General features: G+C 53.8%; 1 protein-coding gene across 2 annotated transcripts in view; it reads left to right on the forward strand.

Annotated features, from left to right (window-relative positions):
* Positions 1 to 21,235, forward strand: part of DNAH17 (dynein axonemal heavy chain 17) — a 155,801-nt gene that overhangs the window by 125,962 nt on the left and 8,604 nt on the right. The window contains exons 65-75 of one of the 2 annotated variants that reach the window (XM_055388775.2): positions 17 to 139; positions 1,798 to 2,002; positions 2,626 to 2,790; positions 3,078 to 3,218; positions 3,882 to 4,052; positions 7,785 to 7,907; positions 8,665 to 8,858; positions 12,325 to 12,473; positions 14,295 to 14,422; positions 15,612 to 15,839; positions 19,223 to 19,414. In XM_055388775.2, coding sequence (XP_055244750.2) covers positions 17 to 139; positions 1,798 to 2,002; positions 2,626 to 2,790; positions 3,078 to 3,218; positions 3,882 to 4,052; positions 7,785 to 7,907; positions 8,665 to 8,858; positions 12,325 to 12,473; positions 14,295 to 14,422; positions 15,612 to 15,839; positions 19,223 to 19,414 — 1,819 coding nt within the window. The remainder of the gene's footprint in view (positions 1 to 16; positions 140 to 1,797; positions 2,003 to 2,625; positions 2,791 to 3,077; positions 3,219 to 3,881; positions 4,053 to 7,784; positions 7,908 to 8,664; positions 8,859 to 12,324; positions 12,474 to 14,294; positions 14,423 to 15,611; positions 15,840 to 19,222; positions 19,415 to 21,235) is intronic. The other variant, XM_055388774.2, reaches the window with a different exon arrangement.

Genomic DNA, 21,235 nt, shown 5'->3' on the forward strand with positions numbered 1-21,235 from the left:
CGTGCTGTGCCCGCAGCTACCTGGATGTCATCGAGCAGGCCATCTCGGAAGGGGACACCTTGCTCATTGAGAACATCGGCGAAACCGTGGACCCCGTGCTGGACCCTCTACTGGGCAGGAACACGATTAAAAAGGGAAAGTGAGTTGTTTCCACCTCCATGGCTTGAGCCAGGTAAACATCTTCAGGCCCGAGGCCTGAGCGTGTGCATGTAGAGAAAACGCCTGGAATTTCCTTTGCTTCCCTGGTAAGCAGCAAGGGCTTTGACAAAATGCCTGCTGGTGGGAAGGAACCCCCAGCTCCCGAGGAAAGACTGGAAAGAGGGGCCACTTCCCAATTAGGAATATTTCCACCAACATTTTATCAGTGATGGCCTCCAGATGGGGAGGCTTGAAGGTGATGTCTGTCTTCTTTCTGTTCTTAGGCATTTTGCAAGTCTTGGGACTGCATTACCTTTAAAAATTCACATGAGATTCACATAACATAAAATTAACCACATTACACAATTGAAGAGCATTTGGTACACCCATGATGTTGTAGAAACACATCTGTCCAGTTGCACATTTTCACCACCCCGAAAGGAAGCCCTGTACCCACTCTTCTTCATTCCCCTCCCTCCTGAGCCCTAACATCCACTACTCTGCTCTCTGTGTCTGTGGATTTGCCTATTCTGGACATTTCCTCTGAAGAGAATCAAGCAACATGTGTCTTTTTGTGTCTGGCTCTTTTTACTCAGCATTTTTTGTTTGTTTTTTGAGATGGAGTCTCGCTCTGTCGTCCAGGCTGGAGTCCAGTGGTACGATCTCTGCTCACTGCAGCCTCTGCCTCCTGGGTTCAAGTGATTCTCCTGCCTCAGCCTCCCAAGTAGCTGGGATTACAGGAACACACCAACATGCCCAGCTAATTTTTGTATTTTTAGTAGAGACGGGGTTTCCCCATGTTGGCCAGGATGATCTCAAACTCCTGACCTCAGGTGATCCACCTGCCTTGGCCTCCCAAAGTGCTGGGATTACAGGTGCCTGGCCTTTACTTAGCATGTTTTTTGGGGTCATGCACGTGGTCGCATGTGTCAGTCCTTCATTCCTCTTGATGGCAGAATCATTTTCCACATGTGGCCGGGCGCATTGTGTTTGTCCACTCATCAGCTGATGCGTGGAGCTTGCATTATTCATTTTACAATTTAAAAAAATCTACTTTAAAAATGTAAATGTCAGAGCTGACAGGAGCCACCTTTAAACGCAGAGACGCATGCAGAAACCCAGAACAGAGGTGGCAAATCAATATGCAGAGGTCCTAGACTCTGGGAGGGGCCTGGTGTGAGTGCTGAGGGGTGAAGCTAGCCAGAGGCCCCTCAAAGTGAGCCCAGCTACAAAGAGGGGACAGCAGGGTGTAGAGCCGGAGAGAAGCGCCCCCCCACAGTGGATGAGCAGACCCAGGGTTGCAGTCCTGGGAGCTTCCAGAATGGACTGATGTTGCAAATGAGTCTGGGTGGAGGCCAAGCAGAAGGTTTCCATCAGGGCTCCCAGGGGAGCACAGCGTATCGCCAGAGGGGTGTAAACCCTGCTGCAAAGATGAGCCTGATCACCCAAGGAAAGAGCAGGTGCATCTCCCAGAAGGGCCCACGTCACAGGCCGGGGAGGAGGAACAGACAAGGAGAGGTGCAGTGCTCTTCCAGGGACCAGAAGGAGGGTTCAAGGTGGCGGCCTGGCCTGGGGCTGGGGTGAAAGGTGGTCTGTACTTGTGTTCCTCTCCCCTGGTCACTGGGAGGCCCACTAACCCTTTCCTCCACCAACCGCCAGGTACATTAAGATTGGTGACAAGGAGGTGGAGTACCACCCCAAGTTCCGCCTGATCCTGCACACCAAGTACTTCAACCCACACTACAAGCCAGAGATGCAGGCTCAGTGCACCCTCATCAACTTCCTGGTCACCAGGGATGGACTTGAGGACCAACTCTTGGCTGCTGTGGTGGCCAAAGAGCGCCCAGATCTGGAACAGCTGAAGGTAATGGCCTGAAGGTTGGTCACACGGGAGGAGGGGCCGTCCCACACAGAGGGGGCCAGGTCACCGTGAGGGTCCCCGACCAGGGCTGCCAGTCCAGTGTGTGTTGTTGCTTCTCTCTGAAGGTGCCTCAGTGTGTCCCAGGGCATCACAGCTTCTCATGTGACAGGATGGGTCATTTCCTTCCCCAGCTGTCCCCTCTTCCAGCTCCCAAATTTAATTCTAAGTCACATGACCTCTTTGCTTAAAGAACATGAGTCACAGTGGTTCTCAGGGGGCTCTAAGCTCCAAAGCGCTGCCCTGCAAGAATGGCCTGGCTGCCAGCCCTTGCACCTGCCACATTTCTGGCTGTTATAGCCACTTGCATGGGCTCAGGAGGCCCAGGCCTGCCTGTCCCCGTTCTGCCCCCTACAGTCTCCGTGACAGGAAGCCTCAAGGCTGGGAGCAGGGCCAGGGCCTCTCTGAGGTTCCAGGGGCTCCGCTTCTGCAGCCCCTTCCAGGACCTGAGCTCGTTCCTCCCGCTCAAAGCCTGGGCCTTGGCTCAGCTACATGGCCACCTGAGGGAGGCCCGGGTGCCCGGTGGACACAGCCAGGCAATGCAGTGACTCCTGCACCTCCCCTTGCAGGCAAACCTCACCAAGTCTCAAAACGAATTTAAGATTGTTCTGAAAGAGCTGGAAGATTCGCTCCTGGCCCGTCTGTCGGCTGCGTCGGGGAACTTTCTGGGAGACACAGCCTTGGTGGAGAATCTGGAGACCACCAAGCACACAGCCAGCGAGATCGAGGAGAAGGTCAGAGCTGCCTCGGTGACGTGCCCTGGCAGCCAGGGCTTGGGAGGCTGGGCCACGGGCGATCGGCGCCTCCCCACCATGAGCAAGGAGAAAAGCAGCTTCGGTCATACGTGCCCGAGTGGGCCCAGGGCAGGAGAAGGGGTCCAGGCTCCCATCCTGCACCCAGCCGCTGCTGAGAGCCCTTGGGTGGCTTCCCAGAGAGCGAGGCTGGTGGCTGGGAATGAGCCCACCTGCTCATGGCACTGCCCATCTGCTGTGTCATTCACACCCCTTTTGTTTGTGTCGAGGTGGTGGAGGCAAAAATCACAGAAGTTAAAATCAACGAAGCGAGAGAGAACTACCGCCCGGCTGCGGAGAGGGCATCTCTGCTCTACTTCATACTGAACGACCTCAACAAAATCAACCCCATCTACCAGTTCTCCCTCAAGGTGCGCCCTGCAGCTGGGGCTGGGTGCCTCCCTCAAGGTGGGGCTGCATCTGGGCTCCACAGCCAGGCCTGTTGCCCACACAGCCATCAGGCAGTGCCAGGGCCACCCTCAGAGGGCAGACCTGGCCCAGCCTGCAGATGGGGCTGGAAGAGGGGGAGCCAGGGGCCCCCATCAGTCCTACACCCATTCTCCTCAGGAGAGGGTATGAGCTGCTCCCTCCTCCCTGCTCTTCCCCTGGTGCCTCCAGGCACTCACAACCCAATCAAAACAAACTGGATGGCCTGGCATGGTGGCTCATGCCTGTCATCTCAGCGCTATGGGGGACCGAGGCGGGTGGATCACCTGAGGTCAGGAGTTCAAGACCAGCCTGACCAACATGGTGAAACCCTGTCTGTACTAAAAATAAAAAAAATTAGCCAGGTGTGGTGGTGTGCGCCTTGGGAGGCTGAGGCAGGAGAATCACTTGAACACTGCAACCTCCCTCACTGCAGAGGGTGCAGTGAGCCAAGATCACGCCACTGCACTCCAGCCTGGGCGACACAGCGAGACTCTGTCTCAAAGAAACAAACTGGAGGCCACCACAGGTGGCAGGGAGTGGTGGCGGGGAGTGGTGAAGGGCTCCATCTCTGCACGCCTCCATGGCTCTCGGTGGCGGATCCCCAGGCCTTCAACGTGGTGTTTGATAAAGCCATCCAGAGGACCGCCCCTGCCAACGAGGTGAAGCAGCGGGTGATCAACCTGACGGACGAGATCACCTACTCCGTCTACATGTACACGGCCCGGGGACTCTTCGAGAGGGACAAACTCATTTTCCTGGCACAAGTTACGTTTCAGGTAATGTCTAGCCTCACTGTTCCTAGTGTGGTCCGTGGACCAGCGGTGTCAGTGACCCCTGGGAGCTTTGTGGAAAGGCAGATTCTTGGGCCCCCACCCAAACCTGGTGATTTCAAACCCGCATTTTAGCAACATACCCAGGTGATTATAAAGTCTGAGATGCCTGATGTGGAACAGGCCTGGGGCTCTCCTAGTTGATATTTGGGAAGCTGGCACAGTATTCCCATGGGAGCTAGTGAAGGGGTGATGTTTTAAGGAGAATTTCACAAGGAAATTCATTTTACAGGTAAGTTGTGCTAAGTAAATAGTCCTGCATTAGTGCTTAGCCCACTGTGGGGTGACTGATGTTTCTTAAGAAATAAGTGTATGAACAAACAAATATTCCTCCTGTTTATACAGTCCTGCTAAAATATTTAAAGATCTGCATTCTCTGAAATTGATTAAACAGCCTGTCTTAATTTGTTTTGTGCTGCTATAACGGAAAACCCAAGGCTGAGTAATCTATAAACAATAGAAATTTATTTCTCATGGTCCTGGGGTCTGGGAAGTTCCATATGAAAGTGCTGGCATCTGGCAAGGGCCTTCTGGCAAGGGCCTTCTTGCTGTGTCATCCCATGGTGGAAGGCTAGAGGGCGAGAGAGAGCACAAAAGGGGCCAAACTCCTTGTGTAACAAACCCACTCCCTTGATCATGACATTAAGCCATTCACTCTGCTGTCACGGCCCAGTTGCCTCTCAGGCCCCACCTCCCAACTCTGTTGCACTGAGGATTCAGTTTCCAACATATGCTTTTTGGGGAACACGTTCAAACCATAGTACAGCCCCTCTGCAATTTCGTTTACACTGTGCCATAAGTATGGTTGGAAACACTAGTTTTTGTTGTTGTTGCTACTGCTGCTATTTTGAGACAGGATCTCACTCTGTCACCCAGGCTAGAGTGCAGTGGTGCGATCATAGTTCACTGTAGCCTTGAATTCCTGGACTCAAGCAGTCCTCCCACTTCAGCCGCCTCAGTAGCTGGGACTACAGGCATGTGCCACCATGCTAGGCTAATTCATCAGTTTTTAAATTTTTTATTTATTTATTTTTTAGTAGAGACAAAGTCTCACTCTGTTGCCCAGGTCGGTCTTGAACTCCTGGGCTCAAGTGATCCTTCTGCCTCAACCTCCCTGTAGCTGGGAATACAAGTGTACACTTCTGTGCCTGGCTAATTTTTTTTTTTTCTGTTCTGGTTTTTTTGTTTGTTTGTTTTTTAGATGGAGTTTTCCTCTTGTTGCCCAGGCTGGGGTGCAATGGTACAATCTCAGCCCACCACAACCTCCACCTCCTGGGTTCAAGCAGTTCCCCTACCTCAGTCTTCCAAGTAGCTGGGATTACAGGCATGCACCACCATGCCTGGCTAATTTTTGTATTTTTAGTTGAGACGGGGTTTCTCCATGTTGGTCAGGCTGGTCTCGAACTCCCGATCTTAGGTGATCTACTAGCCTTGGCCTCCCAAAGTGCTGGGATTACAGGCATGAGCCACCACACCTGGCCCTAATTTTTTAAAATGTTTTTAAAGAGACAGGGTCTTGCTACATTGCCCAGGCTGGGCAACACTAATTGTATAAACAGGTTGGGCATCAGTGTAAGCCTAGCTTTCAATTCAGACTCAAACTTTGAACCAATGGGGTCCATATTATGAGGTTCCTTTTACATGTGAATCTCTGAATCATAGGTTCACTATAAGATTTTCTCCTGGCTGAGAGGTCATCAGGATAAGAGTTCCTCAGTGCTCCCCCTAATTTTCCAGGGTAGAAAGCATTCTCTTTGGTCCCAAAGAACGTTTTGTTTGACCAAAAGAAAGAGTCCAGCTCAGGAAGAAACTCTCTATGGGATCTGAAAAACAGACCCTTTGGGCACTTGACTGAGGAGATGGCAGTGGCCATTGCCCCTGCTCCCAGCCACCTGCTGCCCATCTGAGACAGAGGGTGCCAGGTTAGCTGCCCAATACACCACTTCAGAATGACCCAGACCCTGCCCACAGGAGGTCCAGAGGGCCGGCATGCACAAGTGACAAGATGGCATGGAATATGACCCAGGCTTCCACTTCTGGGCACACACCCACAAGACCTGTAAACAGGTGTCCAGCATCTGTCCAGATTCCTGTACATCAGCATTCACAACAGCATTAATCGCAGCAGCCAAAAGCCAGATGAGGCCGGGCACTGAGGCTCATGCCTAGTATCCCAACACTTTGGGAGGTCAAAGCAAGAGGATCACTTGCGGTTTGAGACTAGCCCAGTCAATATAGCAAGACCCCATCTCCACAAAAAATAGCTAGGTGAAGTGATGTACACCTGTAGTCCCAGCTACTTGGGAGGCTGAGATAGGCGGGTCACTTGAGCCCAAGAGTTCAAGGCTGCAGTGAGCCATGATCACAGCACTACACTCCAGCCAAGGCAACAGAGCAACACCCTGTCTCTCAAAGACAACAAGGCCGGGCACAGTGGCTCTCACCTGTAATCCTGGTACGTTGGGAGGCCAAGGCGGGCAGATCACTTGAGGCCAGTAGTTCAAGACCAGCCTGGCCAACACGGTGAAACCCTGTCTCTACAAAAAATGCAAGAATTAGCCGGGCATGGTGGCACACACCTGTAATTCCAGCTACTTGGGAGGCTGAGGCAGGAGGATCACTTGAACCCAGGAGGTGGAAGTTGCAGTGAGCCGAGATTGCGCTACTGCGCTCCAGCCTGGGTGACAGAGTGAGACTCTGTCTCAAAAAAAAAAAATAACAATAAATAATAAAATAAATTTAAAAAATCAGCAAAGCCAATCAATTCACAACAGCCAAAATGACCCGCTGTCCATCAGCAGATGAATGGAGAACGCCAGCGTGGTTATATTCAAGAATGGGGTATTACTCGGCCTTACAGAGGAAGGAGGTTCTGACACATCTACAATATGGATGAACCTCAGAAGCATCACACTAAGTGAAAGATGCCACGTGCAAACGGGGCATGTCGTGTGCTTCCATTTATACAAAGCATCCACAACAGGGGCATCCCTAGGCAGAAGGCAGATGAGCAGCTCTCAGAGGCGAGGGGAGATGGGGAGTGGCTGCTTAAGGGGCGAGGGGGTAACAAAAAAGTCCTGGAACTAGAGAGTGCTGATGGTTGCACGATGTTGCGAATATGTGAAATGCCACTGAATTGCACACTAAAATATGGTTAAAATTGCCAATTTTTTTTTTTTTTTTTTGAGACAGAGTCTCACTCTGTTGCCCAGGCTAGAGCGCAGTGGCGTAATCTCGGCTCACTGTAACCTCTGCCTCCCAGGTTCAAGTGATTCTCCTGCCTCAGCATCCCGAGTAGCTAGGACTACAGGCGTGCACCACCACGCCCGGCTAATTTTTTTGTATTTTTAGTAGAAACAGGGTTTCACCATGTTGGCCAGGCTGGTCTCGAACTCCTGAGCTCAAGTGATCCACCCCCTCCTCGGCCTCCCAAAGTGCTGGGATTACAGGCGTGAGCCACTGTGCCCGGCCAAAATGGTCAATTTTATGGTATGTGTATTTCACAACTTAAAAAGCGAGACGAGGTGAAGACAGAAGTTTACCCCAAACCAAAGGGGCAGGACAGGGCGCCGCCTGCAGGCCGGGAACGTGAACTCCTCTTCGGGTCCAGCGCACATCTTCAGGGCTGCTGACGTTTTACTGGCTGCGTTAAGTGTGTACACCTCCATGTTCCCCCAGGTCCTGTCCATGAAGAAAGAGCTGAACCCAGTGGAGCTGGATTTCCTCCTGCGGTTCCCTTTTAAGGCCGGAGTGGTCTCACCAGTGGACTTCCTGCAGCATCAAGGCTGGGGCGGGATCAAGGTTCGTCTTTAGACGTTGAACACGTTGTGCTTTCTTCCCACCGTGGAGCCCCCTCCAGCTGATGCTGCGGATGTTTCCAAGGCCAGAATACCAGGCTCTGTGGCCCATAAATTCAGTAAAGTGAGGAGGTCCCACACATAGGGATGGAGACCAAGATGGGCTGGCTGCCAGCTCACAGATAGCTCTGCGTTCCTATAGGGAATGTGACGTGTTAGGTCCCTGAGACCTGCACACAGCAAGCAGAGAGTGATATCCTCTGGGGGCCAGAAGAGGCCTCAGGGCCTCTTACCATCCCTCCCTCAACCTCCCCTCCTCCCCCCAGCCTCCCCTCCTCCCCCAGCCTCCCCTCCTCCCAGTGTAAGGGAAGTGGCAAGTGAAAAGTTTGTTCTTCAGATTCCTGGACACAGTCAGGGACCCTCGAGTCTCAAGGTCTGTTCAAAAAGACCTGAAGAAGGTCGTCCCCTGAGCTAGAATGGCCCCATTTCCAGAGACCCCTAGAGAAGCAGCCCCTAGCCCATCCCAAGCCTCATGTCCGCAGGTTAGACCCTTCCGAGGAGGCTCCCGGCGCTGTCCTGGGATGCCTGAGCTGGGCATGGACAGCTCCTGCTTTGGTGGCCGGCCTCTCGGGCTTCCTTATCCCAGAGCCCTGGTTTCCTCGGAGGGCAATGGCCTCTCCTCCTTGAATGAACTGTACAGGAAGGCTCTCGGGACCCGGGTAAGTGGGAAGAGTCACAGGGCCCGCTGCCTCTGCCCCTAGGCCCTCTCGGAGATGGATGAGTTCAAAAATCTGGACAGTGACATCGAAGGATCTGCCAAGCGCTGGAAAAAGCTGGTGGAGTCGGAAGCCCCCGAGAAGGAGATCTTCCCCAAGGAGTGGAAGAACAAGACGGCCCTGCAGAAGCTGTGCATGGTGCGCTGCCTGCGGCCAGACCGCATGACCTACGCTATCAAGTGAGTGTCCCGCCGCGCCGGGGGCCCCGCCCCCGAGGCCCAGGCCTGGTGGAAGCTTGACCGAGCAGCTGTGCTAGACTCTCTGTGGACTTGAGTTGATCCCCTGAACTTTTTTCTTCTCCCCATTTTACATAGAAACGAAACAGGGCTTAGAGGGGCTAAATCATTTCACGCAAAGTTCTTCGAGGACAGAGGCAGGATTCCACCCCAGGCTGCGGACTCCAGTCCTGAGTTCTTGTTAATCCTTAATGTCTCAGAGTATCATTAGGGGAACCCCTTGTCCCCCGCTAACCTGACTGAGGAGGGGTGCCCTGCGATACATGATAGGAAGAAAAGACTCCCCACATGAGCATCCTAGATTGAAAGTAAGATGTCAAGTGTGGACGTGAATATGCACTGAGGCCATACAAATGGGGTCTTTTTAGGATGTTTTGAGGGAGAAAACAATGGCAAAGCCATCGGCATTCGAGGACTTTGAGTACCTCTGTGGCAAAACGTAAAGCCAATCGAGGTATATTAGTATGGCTAGTTTGCAAGAGAACTGTTCTGATTTCACCAACAATTTCTCCAGACCTGAAACCCTTCCCTGTTGGAAGGATGGGCTGTTGAAGGAAGGAGGTGACGTTTAGCACAGAAACGAGCCTGGGGTCCGTCCTCAGAGCACCTGTGGCCTGTCTGGCTTCTCCCCTTTTCATTTCTCCAGTAGCCTGAAAGCAGCCAGGTTTCCCAAAGGGACACTCATGTCCCTAATAGAATTACCCTCTGACGGCCAGGTGCGGTGGCTAACACCTGTAACCCAGCACTTTGGGGAGGATCACTTGAGCCCAGGAGTTTGAGACCAGCCTGGGCAACATAGTGAGACCCCATCTCTACAAAAAGTCTAAAAATTAGCAGGGCGCGGTGGCGGGCTCCTGTAGTCCCAGCTACTCAGAAGGCTGAGGTGGGAGAATCGGTTGAGCCCGGGAGGTGGAGGCTGCAGTGGGCCGAGATTGTGCCACTGCACTCCAGCCTGGGTGACAGAGCGAGACCCTGCCTCAAAATAAAAATAAAAATAAAATAAAAAGAATTCCCTTCTGACAAAGCAGAGGCCTAACTCCCAGGACTGAGTTTAATTTTGCCTTGTTTTCCTCCGATAGGAGAGGACAGGGACCGGGAGTGGTGGGGAGGAGGGGGTGGAATGAAGCCAGAAGTCACTGTGATGCAGGAGAGCAGCGAGGTCCAGGGAGAATGCCAGCTGCATCCCAGGGTCAGAGCTGGAGGAAGTGGGGGTCAGGGTTTTGGAAAGGCCAAGGTAAAGGTCCCTCGGCCATCGCAGCGGGATCACCCCCTCCTGTGGGAGTATACAGCATGTTTGGGCCACAAGACCCAGTGTGCATCCGATTCCTTGTCTAGAGGATGAGGTGTGAGGTGACCTTCCCCATCTCCTGAGAGCTTCTGAGAATCGCCTAAGTTAGCATGTGTGACTGCACTCTGGCCACCTAAAAGAAGGAAACAGCCACCCACTGCGGAAGCATTTGCGTGCTCTGCGGTGGCCTGGACCATCCCAAACACCCATGAGCCCAGATCATCCCTCAGCACTGACATGTTTCAGATTTCTATGACGTGGAGCAAAGCAGATTTACTGCCCTGATTGTACAGGGAGGGGGTCGCTTAAAAGCAAGGAGATTGAAACAGACATGACTAACAACAAAGCCAACACTGGCCAAGGATGTCTCGTGTCAGGCACTGTTGCAATCATTGACAGCCGTGGGAGCACTTCCACACTCAGGTCACAGGCACTGGGAGGGCAGGCCAGGCCACCCCCGGGTGCGCAACACAAACCCTGACGCACAGCATGTGCCAATTTCCATGGTGTAAGTGCTTCCTCTGTGGCCGGCTGCACTAGTTGCCAGGGTCTGCTGCAAGCTGCCGGGGTGTGCTGCAAGCTGCCGGGGTGTGCTGCAAGCTGTCACCAGCCGGCTCCAGCACTCCTTTGTCAAAGCCACCATGTCAGAGGTGGTGAGGCCTGACGAACCCAGCATGCATGCTTCTGTGTCATTAATTCATCCACAGCCGATGACCATTTGGCCTGGCCAAGTAATTAGCAAAGGTGATCTAGAGTCATTCCTGCCTAGGGGCAGGACTTCATATGTTCTGGAAGTTCCTTCCTAGACAAGGATCACAGCATCTAGGGTCTGAGGCCATTCCAGAGGCCCAAAAAGAATTGGGGGCTTTCAGGAGAAGCAACTCCTCCCCACCCTTGCCTGAGGCTGGCCCCAGTTCAGGACACCAGAGACAAGCCAGCAAAGGCCAGTGCAGGGAAAGGAATAGCAGATCCAGGTGTCCCCAGAAAGTCCCAAGGGCATGGACAGGCACTAGCCGGCTGATTCCTGGTTGAACCAGAGGAGCTGAGGTGTGCTGGGTGGCATGAGTGTGAGCAGACCCTTCTGAAAGTCGACCCAGATTCTCAGAGCACTCGGGCGTTCACCTGCCCAGGGACGAGCAGTTCTCACCCCTCGGGATGCGGCCATTTGTCCTCCTTTCAGAGACCAGCTGGCCACTAAAATCTTACTAATTTTTTTTTTTTTTTTTCTGAGATGGAGTCTCGCTCTCTTGCCCAGGCTGGAGTGCAATGGCGCCATCTCACCTCACTGCAACCTCTGCCTCCTGGGTTCCAGAGATTTCTCCTGCCTCAGCCTCCTAAGTGGCTGGAATTACAGGCCTGTGCCACCACACCTGGCTACTTTTTGTATTTTTAGTAGAGAGGATTTTGTCATGTTGGCCAGGCTGGTCTCAAACTCCTAACCTCAAGTGATCTGCCCTCCTTGGCCTCCCAAAGTGCTGAGATTACAGGCATGAGCCACGAGCCACCACACTGGCAAGTTTACTAATCTTAGCTCAGGTTATTCATTCTTTATACATTACCGTAAGCTCAGCCCTCTGTGATCACAGAAGAAAGGCCGACACCTGATCCAAAGACCGCCAGAACATCACTAGGTCCTCCATGGGGGAGGATTAGCCGAGACCCCGACTGACCCCAGACTTATTGGGGTCATGTTAGAAAGAGCTGGGGGCTTTTGTAGAGAGAGGTGTTTATATCATCTGAAGTTGCTTTTTTCTTTGACTTTTTTAGGCTCACCAAAGCTTTGCTCTAATCTGAACTTCCTTCCTTCTCAGCGCCCCCACCCCCCGCAGTTGACCCTGGGTGCCTTCCACGGCTGGCCTCTCCCTGCACCTGCTTAGACTGCTCCAAGGAGGAGCACAGTGCGGGGCCCCTCGGGAAAGAAAGGGTGCCTGAGGCAAACAAGGCCAATCCCTCGCAGAAAGGAAAGCCCGGTAAAGACTCTGCTCTCCTGCCACAGGCCTTGTCCCGCTGAAGAAAGTCCACCAAAAAATGGCCCTCCTGCCTGGGCCACAGCCCACCCCAAGCCCCCCGCCCTGGCCCAGAGCCTCAGGTTCCACTGCCTCTGATGCACTCCACCCCTAGGAACTTCGTGGAGGAAAAGATGGGCAGCAAGTTCGTGGAAGGCCGGAGTGTTGAGTTTTCTAAGTCCTACGAGGAGAGCAGCCCCTCCACGCCAATCTTCTTCATCCTCTCCCCGGGGGTTGACCCCTTGAAAGACGTGGAAGCCCTGGGTAAGTGTAGCAGGCAAGTGATGTTCTCAAAGACGGAGTATTGTCAGCATCACCAGGCACCAGGAAAATGCACACCAAAAGCACACGAGACACCACTTCACACCCAAGACGCTGCTTCACGCCGGTAGGGTGGCAATGATCAAGAACAGGAAAATAACACGTGTTGTGAGGCCTGAGAACTGCGACCCTTGTAGGTTGCTGAGAGGATGTAAAATGGGGCCGCTGCTGTGGAAAAGAGTCTGGTGGTTTCTCAGTAAGTTACATATAGAATTGGCACAAGAGCCAGCAATTCCACTCCTGAGAATACACCCAAAAGAACTGGAAATTTAAATCTGTGTTCAAGCAAGTACTCTACACAAACGTTCATTCATAATAGCCAAAAGGCAGAAACAACCCAAATGTCCATTAACTGATGAATGGATAAGTGGATAAGCAGAATATGGTGGCTCTATGTGGTGGAATAGTATCCCTCGATTAAAAAAGAGTGAAGCAGGCCGGGGGCGGTAGCTCACACCTGTATCCCAGCACTTTGGGAGGCCAGGGTGGGCGGATCGCTTGATCACAGGAGTTCAAGACCAGCCTTGGCAACATGGCAAAACCCCGTCTCTACAAAACATACAAAAAAACGTAGCCAGGTATGGTGGTGTATGCCTGTAGTCCCAGTTACCTGTGAGGCTGAGGTGGGAGGATCACTTGAGCCCAAAAGGTTGAAGCTGTAGTGAGCCGTGATCAAGCCACTTCACTCCAGCCTGGGTGACCGAGTAAGACCCTGTCTCAAAAAAAAAAAAAAAAAAAAAAAAACATGAAGTCGGCCAGGTGCAGTGGCTCACAGCTGTAGTCCCAGAACTTTGGGAGTCTGAGACAGGAGGAGCACCTGAGCCCTGGAGTTCAAGATCAGCCTGGTCAACACAGGGAGACCTTGTCTCTACAGATAATTTTATAAATTAGCTGGGCATAGTGGTGCATGCCTGTGGTCCCAGCTACTCTGGAGGCCAAGGCAGAAGGATCACTTGAGCTTGGGGAGTGGAGTTCAGGCTAGGTGACAGAGTTGAGACCCTCTCTCAAAAAAAAGTGAGGCCAGCCACAGTGGCTCACACCCATAATCCCAGCACTTTGGGAGGCCAAGGCAGGTGGATCGCCTGAGGTCAGGAGTTTGAGACCAGCCTAGCCAATATGGTGAAACCCCATCTCTACTAAAAATACAAACATTAGCCAGGTGTGGTGGTGGGCGCCTGTAGTCCCAGCTACTCAGGAGGCTGAGGCAGGAGAATCACTTGAACCCGGGAGGTGGAGGTTGCAGTGAGCGGAGATGGCGCCACTGCACTCCAGCCTGGGCGACAGAGCGAGACTCCGTCTCAAAAAAAAAAAAAAAAAGTGAAGTAATGATACATGCTACAACGTGGATGGACCTCAAAAACACTATGCTCAGTGACAGAAGCCAGACACAAAGGCCCCATATTGTGCAGTTCCCTTGATATGAAATATCCAGAATGGATAAATCCATGGAGACACAAAGGAGACTGTAGACGAGTGGCTCCTGGAGGAGATTGGGAGCGACTGTCTAATGGGTATGGGGACCACCTCTTGGGCCATGACAATGTTCTAGAACCAAACAGATGATTGCACAGCATTGTGAATATACTGAATGTCGGTGCATTGTATGCTTTAAGATGGGTTTTAAAACAGCAAGTTTTATGTCGTGTGTATTTCACCACCGAAACTAAATGAGAGAGGCATGTGGAATTCCTGGCTGTAGGTCACGGAGCCTGGACCTGTGTCATTTAATTAGCTGGTGTTTTTTCCTGATTTTATTTTCTTTAGGAAAAAAACTAGGGTTTACCATAGACAATGGAAAACTCCATAATGTGTCCCTGGGGCAGGGACAAGAGGTGGTGGCTGAGAACGCCCTGGACGTGGCTGCAGAGAAAGGACACTGGGTCATTCTGCAGGTACGAGGGGGCCAGCACTGCAGGGTAAGGGCTCCCCGCACTGAGGTGGCCAATGGGGATGGGCCAGAAGGCCCAGAAGGAAGCAGGATGTGGAGTTTGCATTCAGAAATGTGGGTGGAAATCCTAACACCACTGAAGGAGGAGGCATCCCCAGTGTCGGCTCTGCTGGGGTCAGCTGGGTGGTGTGGCGCGCCATGACTGCCCAGAGGAAAGCGTGGATTCTTCAACGGTGAGAGGGAAGCTGGGCTTTATACGAGAGTACCCCAAACGGAGATTATTTAAACAACAAATGGTTGGGCACGGTGGCTCACACCTGTAGGCCCAGCACTTTGGGAGGCCAAGGCAGGCGGATCACCTGAGGTCAGGAGTTCGAGACCAGCCTGACCAACATGGCGAAACCCTGTCTCTACTAAAAATACAAAAATTAGCCAAGTGTGCTGGCACATGCCTGTAACCTCAACTACTTGGGAGGCTGAGGCAGGAAAATCGCTTGAACCCGGGGAGGCAGAGGTTGCAGTGAGCCAAGAGTGCACCACTGCATTCCAGCCCGGGCGACAGAGTGAGACTCCGTCTCAAAAAAATAAAAAGACGACAAGTGCTGGGTTGACAAAAGCATCCCTCCTCCTCCTCCTCCTCACTTGGGGCAGGCAGCAAAGCCCAGAGCACCCAGGAGATGCTCTCTGCACATCTGGTTCAACCCTAGCACGACCACCCCTCCTCAGCCCTGGAGCCCATCCAAGACTCCTCCTCACTACCGCTTGTCCTCGAGCGCCTCTGGGCCTGTCCCAGCTTCCACGGGTCTTACAGTGTGTGTCGACCTCAATCCACAGGGCTAAGCCTGGCCCCGGTGGGAAGCCCTCAGTTTCAAGAGGAGGGGTGGGGACCACAGAATCTCAGCCTTATGCCAGGGAGGACACAAAGGACTCACCGTAAGGCTGGAGGTTTCCAATTCATTGAACACAAAAATAGATTCTGGGGCCTCAGTTGCTCCGCCGAAGACATCCTGGCATGCCCAGCACCTGGTTAGGGTGGACAGGTGAGGGGTGGGGGGCAGTGCCAGCACCAGGCAAGTGTTGGGGTGCTGGCAGAAGAGCCCTGCCCTCACCAGGGAACATAGCCACGTGCCAGTCTCTCCTCGTGGGCCAGGAGCTGGGCAAAGCATGTAACCAGCCTCTGGTCCTGGCTGCAGAACATCCACCTGGTGGCCCGGTGGCTGGGGACACTGGACAAGAAGCTGGAGCGCTACAGCACGGGCAGCCATGAGGACTACCGGGTGTTCATCAGCGCGGAGCCTGCCCCCAGCCCCGAGACCCACATCATCCCCCAGGGCATCCTGGAGAACGCCATCAAGATCACCAACGAGCCCCCCACGGGCATGCACGCCAACTTGCACAAGGCCCTGGACCTGTTCACCCAGGTAGGGCCACGCTTGCTCGGGCTGCCTCCCCATCCCATGCCACGGCCTGGCATCCATCCCTTGGGACCCTGAGGACCACTGAGGACCTCTCTGAACTCTGGGGACACTTCCCCTCTGGGCTTCCCCTGTCCACACACCCCTCGCAGTCAAAATCAATGTATTTCTAAAAGACGGGAAAATGCAAATAATGTAAGGTGCTCTGGCACTATTTATGACTTAAAGCTGTAGATGCAGAAACACATAGTTTTTAATCGGTTCTATGAACCTGCAAATGAGGGCTGGTAGATGCTGTCCATTGTGTTTGAAGAGCGTGGAACACGTCATGACTGGTCCTTGGAAATGGGGCCAAGCTCCGTGGGGGACTCCCTGGAGGTCGGTCAGCTTTCCTGGGAGTACAGAGCCCCACTGCTGGAGGCTGTGGGCAACCAGGGAAGATGGGGATGCTGTACTCGCTGAGGCTCTGGATCCGTGACCAGGTTTCTTTGCCTTCAGCCCCCCTCTGACCCACCATCAGCAGGAACAGCTGCCAAAACACAGCTAGCTAGGGAGCCTGGTCCTCCTCTCCTAACAGCTGTAGTGGCTGCTGGTTGCCTCCAGGACGGAGGGTGAGGGCCTGCCTGGCACCTGGGGCTCGAGGACCCTCCTTGGCTGGGATCCCACTTCTGCATCTGCCTGGGGTCTGTCCTCACCTGACTCTTCCCTCACAGACCTCAAGGCTTCCTCCAAATGCAGGCTTCTCCACAGCTTCCTGGCCACGTTGTTTTTTTTTTTTTTTTTTTTGGAGATGGAGTCTTACTCTGTCACCCAGGCTGGAGTGCAATGGTGTAATCTTGGCTCACTGCAACCTCCACCTCCCGGGTTCAAGCAATTCTTGTGCCTCAGCCTCCCGAGTAGCTGGGATTACAGGCATGCACCACCACACCCAGCTAATATTTTGGATTTTTGGTAGAGATGAGATTTCGCTATGTTGGCCAGGCTGGTCTCAAACTCCTGACCTCAGGTGATCCACCTGCCTCAGGCTCCCAAATCTTGGCCACTCTTGTCCTCGGGGGTGCTCCTGTCTGCAGGTCCTCATGTCGATATTTCTCCTTTTGGCACCTCAGCATTTTCTCTGTCTAGAACTTTTTGTGTGCACAAACTTGATCTCCCAAGTGGAGCCTAGAACTTTTTTGAGGTTTGACACCCTATTTTTTTTTTTTTTTTTTTTTTTTTTTGGAGACGGAGTTTCGCTCTTATTGCCCAGGCTGGAGTGCAAGGGCACAACCTCGGCTGACTGCCACCTCTGCCTCCTGGGTTCAAGTGATTCTGCTGCCTCAGCCTCCCAAGTAGCTGGGATTACAGACACCCACCACCACTCCTGGCTAGTTTTTTGTATTTTTAGTAGAGATGGGGTTTCACCATGTTGGCCATGCTGGCCTTAAACTCCTGACCTCAGGTGATCCACCCACCTCGGCCTCCCAAATAGCTGGGATTACAGGCGCGAGCCACCATGCCCGGCCAACACCCTGTGTTATTCTATAACACTTAACAGAGATCTACTTATGGGGTGTATCAGTCCATGAATGCGTGGCTTCCATGCCTGATACATTTTTAAAAACTACTTATATGGAAATATCAGAGTCACCCATTAACAATTCCCAACCAGCTTTTAAAGGACACACCCTTGTCAAAGTGTGAAAGTAAAAGAAAAAGCAGAAAAACAAATGTTTAAAATAGGTCCCCCGTTCTATTAATCAATCAATCAATACCACATGCCTCCTGCCTTGGCCTGCACCCTGCTGAGGGGCGCGAGGATACGTTCTGGAAGCAGCACCCTAGTGTGATGAGTGCGTGGGGTACACACGGTGCTATGGGGCCATGCAGCTCACAGCAGCCCTGAGGTCAGCACCGGTCCTGGAACGGTTTCTGCCAGTCTGTATGAGATCAGCGCAGAAATCCAGGAGGCACTCAACAAACTCTGCAGCGACCCGACACTTGTGAATCCAAGCACAGGGGCAGTTCTTCCTTTGGTGTTTCATTTTATTGTATTTTGAAAAGTGTCAGTCAGTGACAGACAGGGATCGGGGCACCGAGGCAGGGACTGGGCCTTCACTTCCAGCCAGCGTGGAGCCCTGCCAGCCAGCACACGGGAGTGGCACCTCATCCCATCTCTGGCTGGGGAGGTGGGTGGCCAGGGAGTGACAGCTGAGACCTGTGGGTAAGGAGACCCTTCACAAGCTCAGGGACCAGTTGCCTCGGAGGGGCTGTGGGCCTCTGAAAACAAGGGCCCACAGGAAGAAGCGATGGTGGGTGGAACCTGTATGTCCACGATGCCACAGACCTGAGTGCGGGCAGGCTGGTGAAAAGCACCGGATCGGATGGACTCTGGAGGATGGATGGACGGTGACACCCGCCAGGCCTTCCCTTGTCCTTGGGGGCTGGTGAGTCTCCCATTGGCTGGTGTCACTCTGGCTCTCCAAGTGTTCACTGCCAACGCCCTCCCCAGGGAGCTGAGGTCTGAAAGGGACTGGCCATGGGCCCATCGTCTCCATCCCAGGCAGCCAGGAGGGGATACTCGAGTGATGGAACCCCAGCTGCTCCCCTTCTTGTCCATGTTGCCAGAGGGGCCTGTGCCAGGCTTTCCATGATGCCCAGGACAGGGCCCTGCTCTTGATCCACCCAGTACACTTCCCCTGGCACTTATCTGTCCCTCCCCAGCGGGATCCTCGGCCACTGTGCCTGAAGCCCTCCCCACACAGAGTGCCTGGCCCCAGAGGTGCTCCGTCAGCCGCTGAGTAGAGCAGGTGGAACACAGCTTGGTTTCCAGAAGCCTCTGTGTGTTCAGGAGTCACTACGTAGCAAAGGTTAATGAGTAAAAGCTCACAAATCCAGAGACGTAGGAGTTACAATTTAGGCTCAGTTTTCCCTTCTCTGGAGCCAGATAAAGGGTTTGAGAAGCGACCCCATCCCATCCCCCATCCTCTATCCCATCCCCCATCCTGATGGAACTTTACCAGTTGTTTTTAGAGTTTGGGATACTGTGCATAGGTGATGAGGAATGTTGATAATTACAAAGGAACATTATTTCGTATTAAAGTAGTCCCGAAATGTCCAGGATTTGGGAAGATCTTATTAGGAAGCAGTATCAATAATTCAACTTGTAGTAAGTACTTAAAAGGGATAAAATTGCATTTCTGAAAGAAACAAGATCGTACTCAGCCATGACAGCCCAGCTTTCCCTGCAGCGGGTCTGATGGAGACCCGCTCAGCCCACAGCTTTGTCCCCCCACCGCCCCCACCCTAGCAAAGCATCTGGCAAGGGCTGGACGCTGGTCACCCTCAGGGGCATTTCTGTGTAAACTTCTCCCTCTCCCTAATACCTGACCGGAGCGTGTGCCCCACAGGACACCCTGGAGATGTGCACCAAGGAGATGGAGTTCAAGTGCATCCTCTTCGCCCTGTGCTACTTCCACGCTGTGGTGGCAGAGAGGCGCAAGTTCGGCGCCCAGGGCTGGAACCGGTCGTACCCCTTCAACAACGGGGACCTCACCATCTCCATCAACGTGCTCTACAACTACCTGGAGGCCAACCCCAAGGTGAGGGGCTGTGTGTGCCCTGTACTTGGACATATCCCTCCCTCTTTCCCTCCCTCCCTCCCTCCTTCCCTCCCTCCCTCCTTCCCTCCCTCCCTCCCTCCCTCCTTCCCTCCCTCCCTCCCTCCCTCCTTCCCTCCCTCCCTCCCTCCTTCCCTCCCTTCCCTCCTTCCCTCCCTCCCCTCCTTCCCTCCCTCCTTCCTTCCCTCCCCTCCTTCCCTCCCTCCTTCCTTCCCTCCCTTTCCTTTTGGTCTTTGTCTTAGGCTTAAAAGACATCAAGTAGGTTTCACAAACCAAAGAGAACTTGAAAGGCAGCACCATCTGTGATCTCTCCAGCCTGCTATAATTACGATGGTCCAGTCCTTTGCCCCCACCTCCTGCAGGAGCCGGCTTTTGGACAGCTCTTCTGCTTGTTAGCACACTCCACGCTACCTGCCCCTCTTGCACCTGGACGAGGATTCCCCCAGAATCCTGGCACCACAGGGTGTGAGCTGGGACTCAGTGGGGAGGACAAGCAGGGCTTCCCAGGCTGCAGGCCTCACCACGGCTCTGTCAGTGTCTGGAGAGAACCCAGATTTGGAGCAGGAGGGGCAAAAAACCTCCCCGGATAGAAGGGAGTGCTGTGTCCATTATGAGAATGCATAAAAGCGCATGCAGACTGCCACAGAGGACTGAGTAGAAAGCCGCACGTCCTCTGGAAACGGTCTGCAGCAGGAGGCACAGCAGGTCGGGGCACAGAGCAAGGTGCACAGCAGAGAGGGCACAGGTTTGGGACCAGATGGTAGCGTATGAATCCCAGACCTGCTATTCGCTGGAGGGGGCCCTCTGTAAGCAGCACGTACCCTGCTAGGCCCTGCAGCCCCATCTACGGTCTCCTAAGGCTTGGCCACCCCATCCATAAACTGGAGAGAGCGGTAGTGCTCACCACGCACGGTTCTTACGAAGCTTTGACTCAGGCTAAGCCCTGCACAGGCCCAGGAGCCCCTCGCCCAGAAGGCAGAGGGCGGTGCACACCCCTATAAACCCTGGGTCCTCCTCCTCACTCTCAGCCTCCAAATCAATAGCGACATGGACCCTGGCTCTGAGAGAGCAAGGTCCGGGCACCCTCTTACAGACTGGGAGGGGGATGGGAAGAAAGCTGCACTCAGCTGGCCAGGAGGGCTGCTGCCTACGTAGGGCCTCGGGGTTGGAGGACTCCCAGGGCCTGGGTGTGACGTGGTGTGAAACGGTGCTGGCACCGGGGTGGAGGGAGGGGCCACGTTTGAAGCGTGCTCTGCTACTCATTCACTGAGACCTCCAGCAAGTCACTGGACCGCTAAGGCTGCTTCCTCATGGGCCTCCACCTCAGGGCCTGGGGGTTCAATGAGGGAAGCCTGGCCTGGCAATGCCAGTCTCAGGAACCCCCTCCTTTTTTCCATCTCCTTGTAATAAAGCTTAAGACCTGGGCCACTAAGCCCCAGGCACGCACAGCACATGTGCTCCCAGTGGGTGTCCTGAGAAGGCCCCCAGGAGGTGACCTCTGATGTCAAGCACCTGGCCTGGGAGGCTGTGACAGAGCCTCCTCACCAAGACTGGAGGACGACGACCTCCCAGGATCGCTGCTGGCGAAGGCTGGGCCTGGAACTTGGTATGCTTAGTTCCCTGGGAGGCACACCAGCCCTGGAGTAGCAGGGAGCAGAACTGGGCCGGGACTCGGCTCCCTGTGCTCCCTGGCAATGGGCCACCATGGGCCATAGACGCCACTGGGGGAAGGCAGCCTCCGTCTGCTGGTCGATGGGGCAGGGTGCCGGCCGGACATTTCACCCAGAACAAGACCCGGATCTG

This window comes from Gorilla gorilla, chromosome 4 (assembly GCF_029281585.2).
Source record: "Gorilla gorilla gorilla isolate KB3781 chromosome 4, NHGRI_mGorGor1-v2.1_pri, whole genome shotgun sequence".
NCBI lineage: Eukaryota > Metazoa > Chordata > Mammalia > Primates > Hominidae > Gorilla > Gorilla gorilla.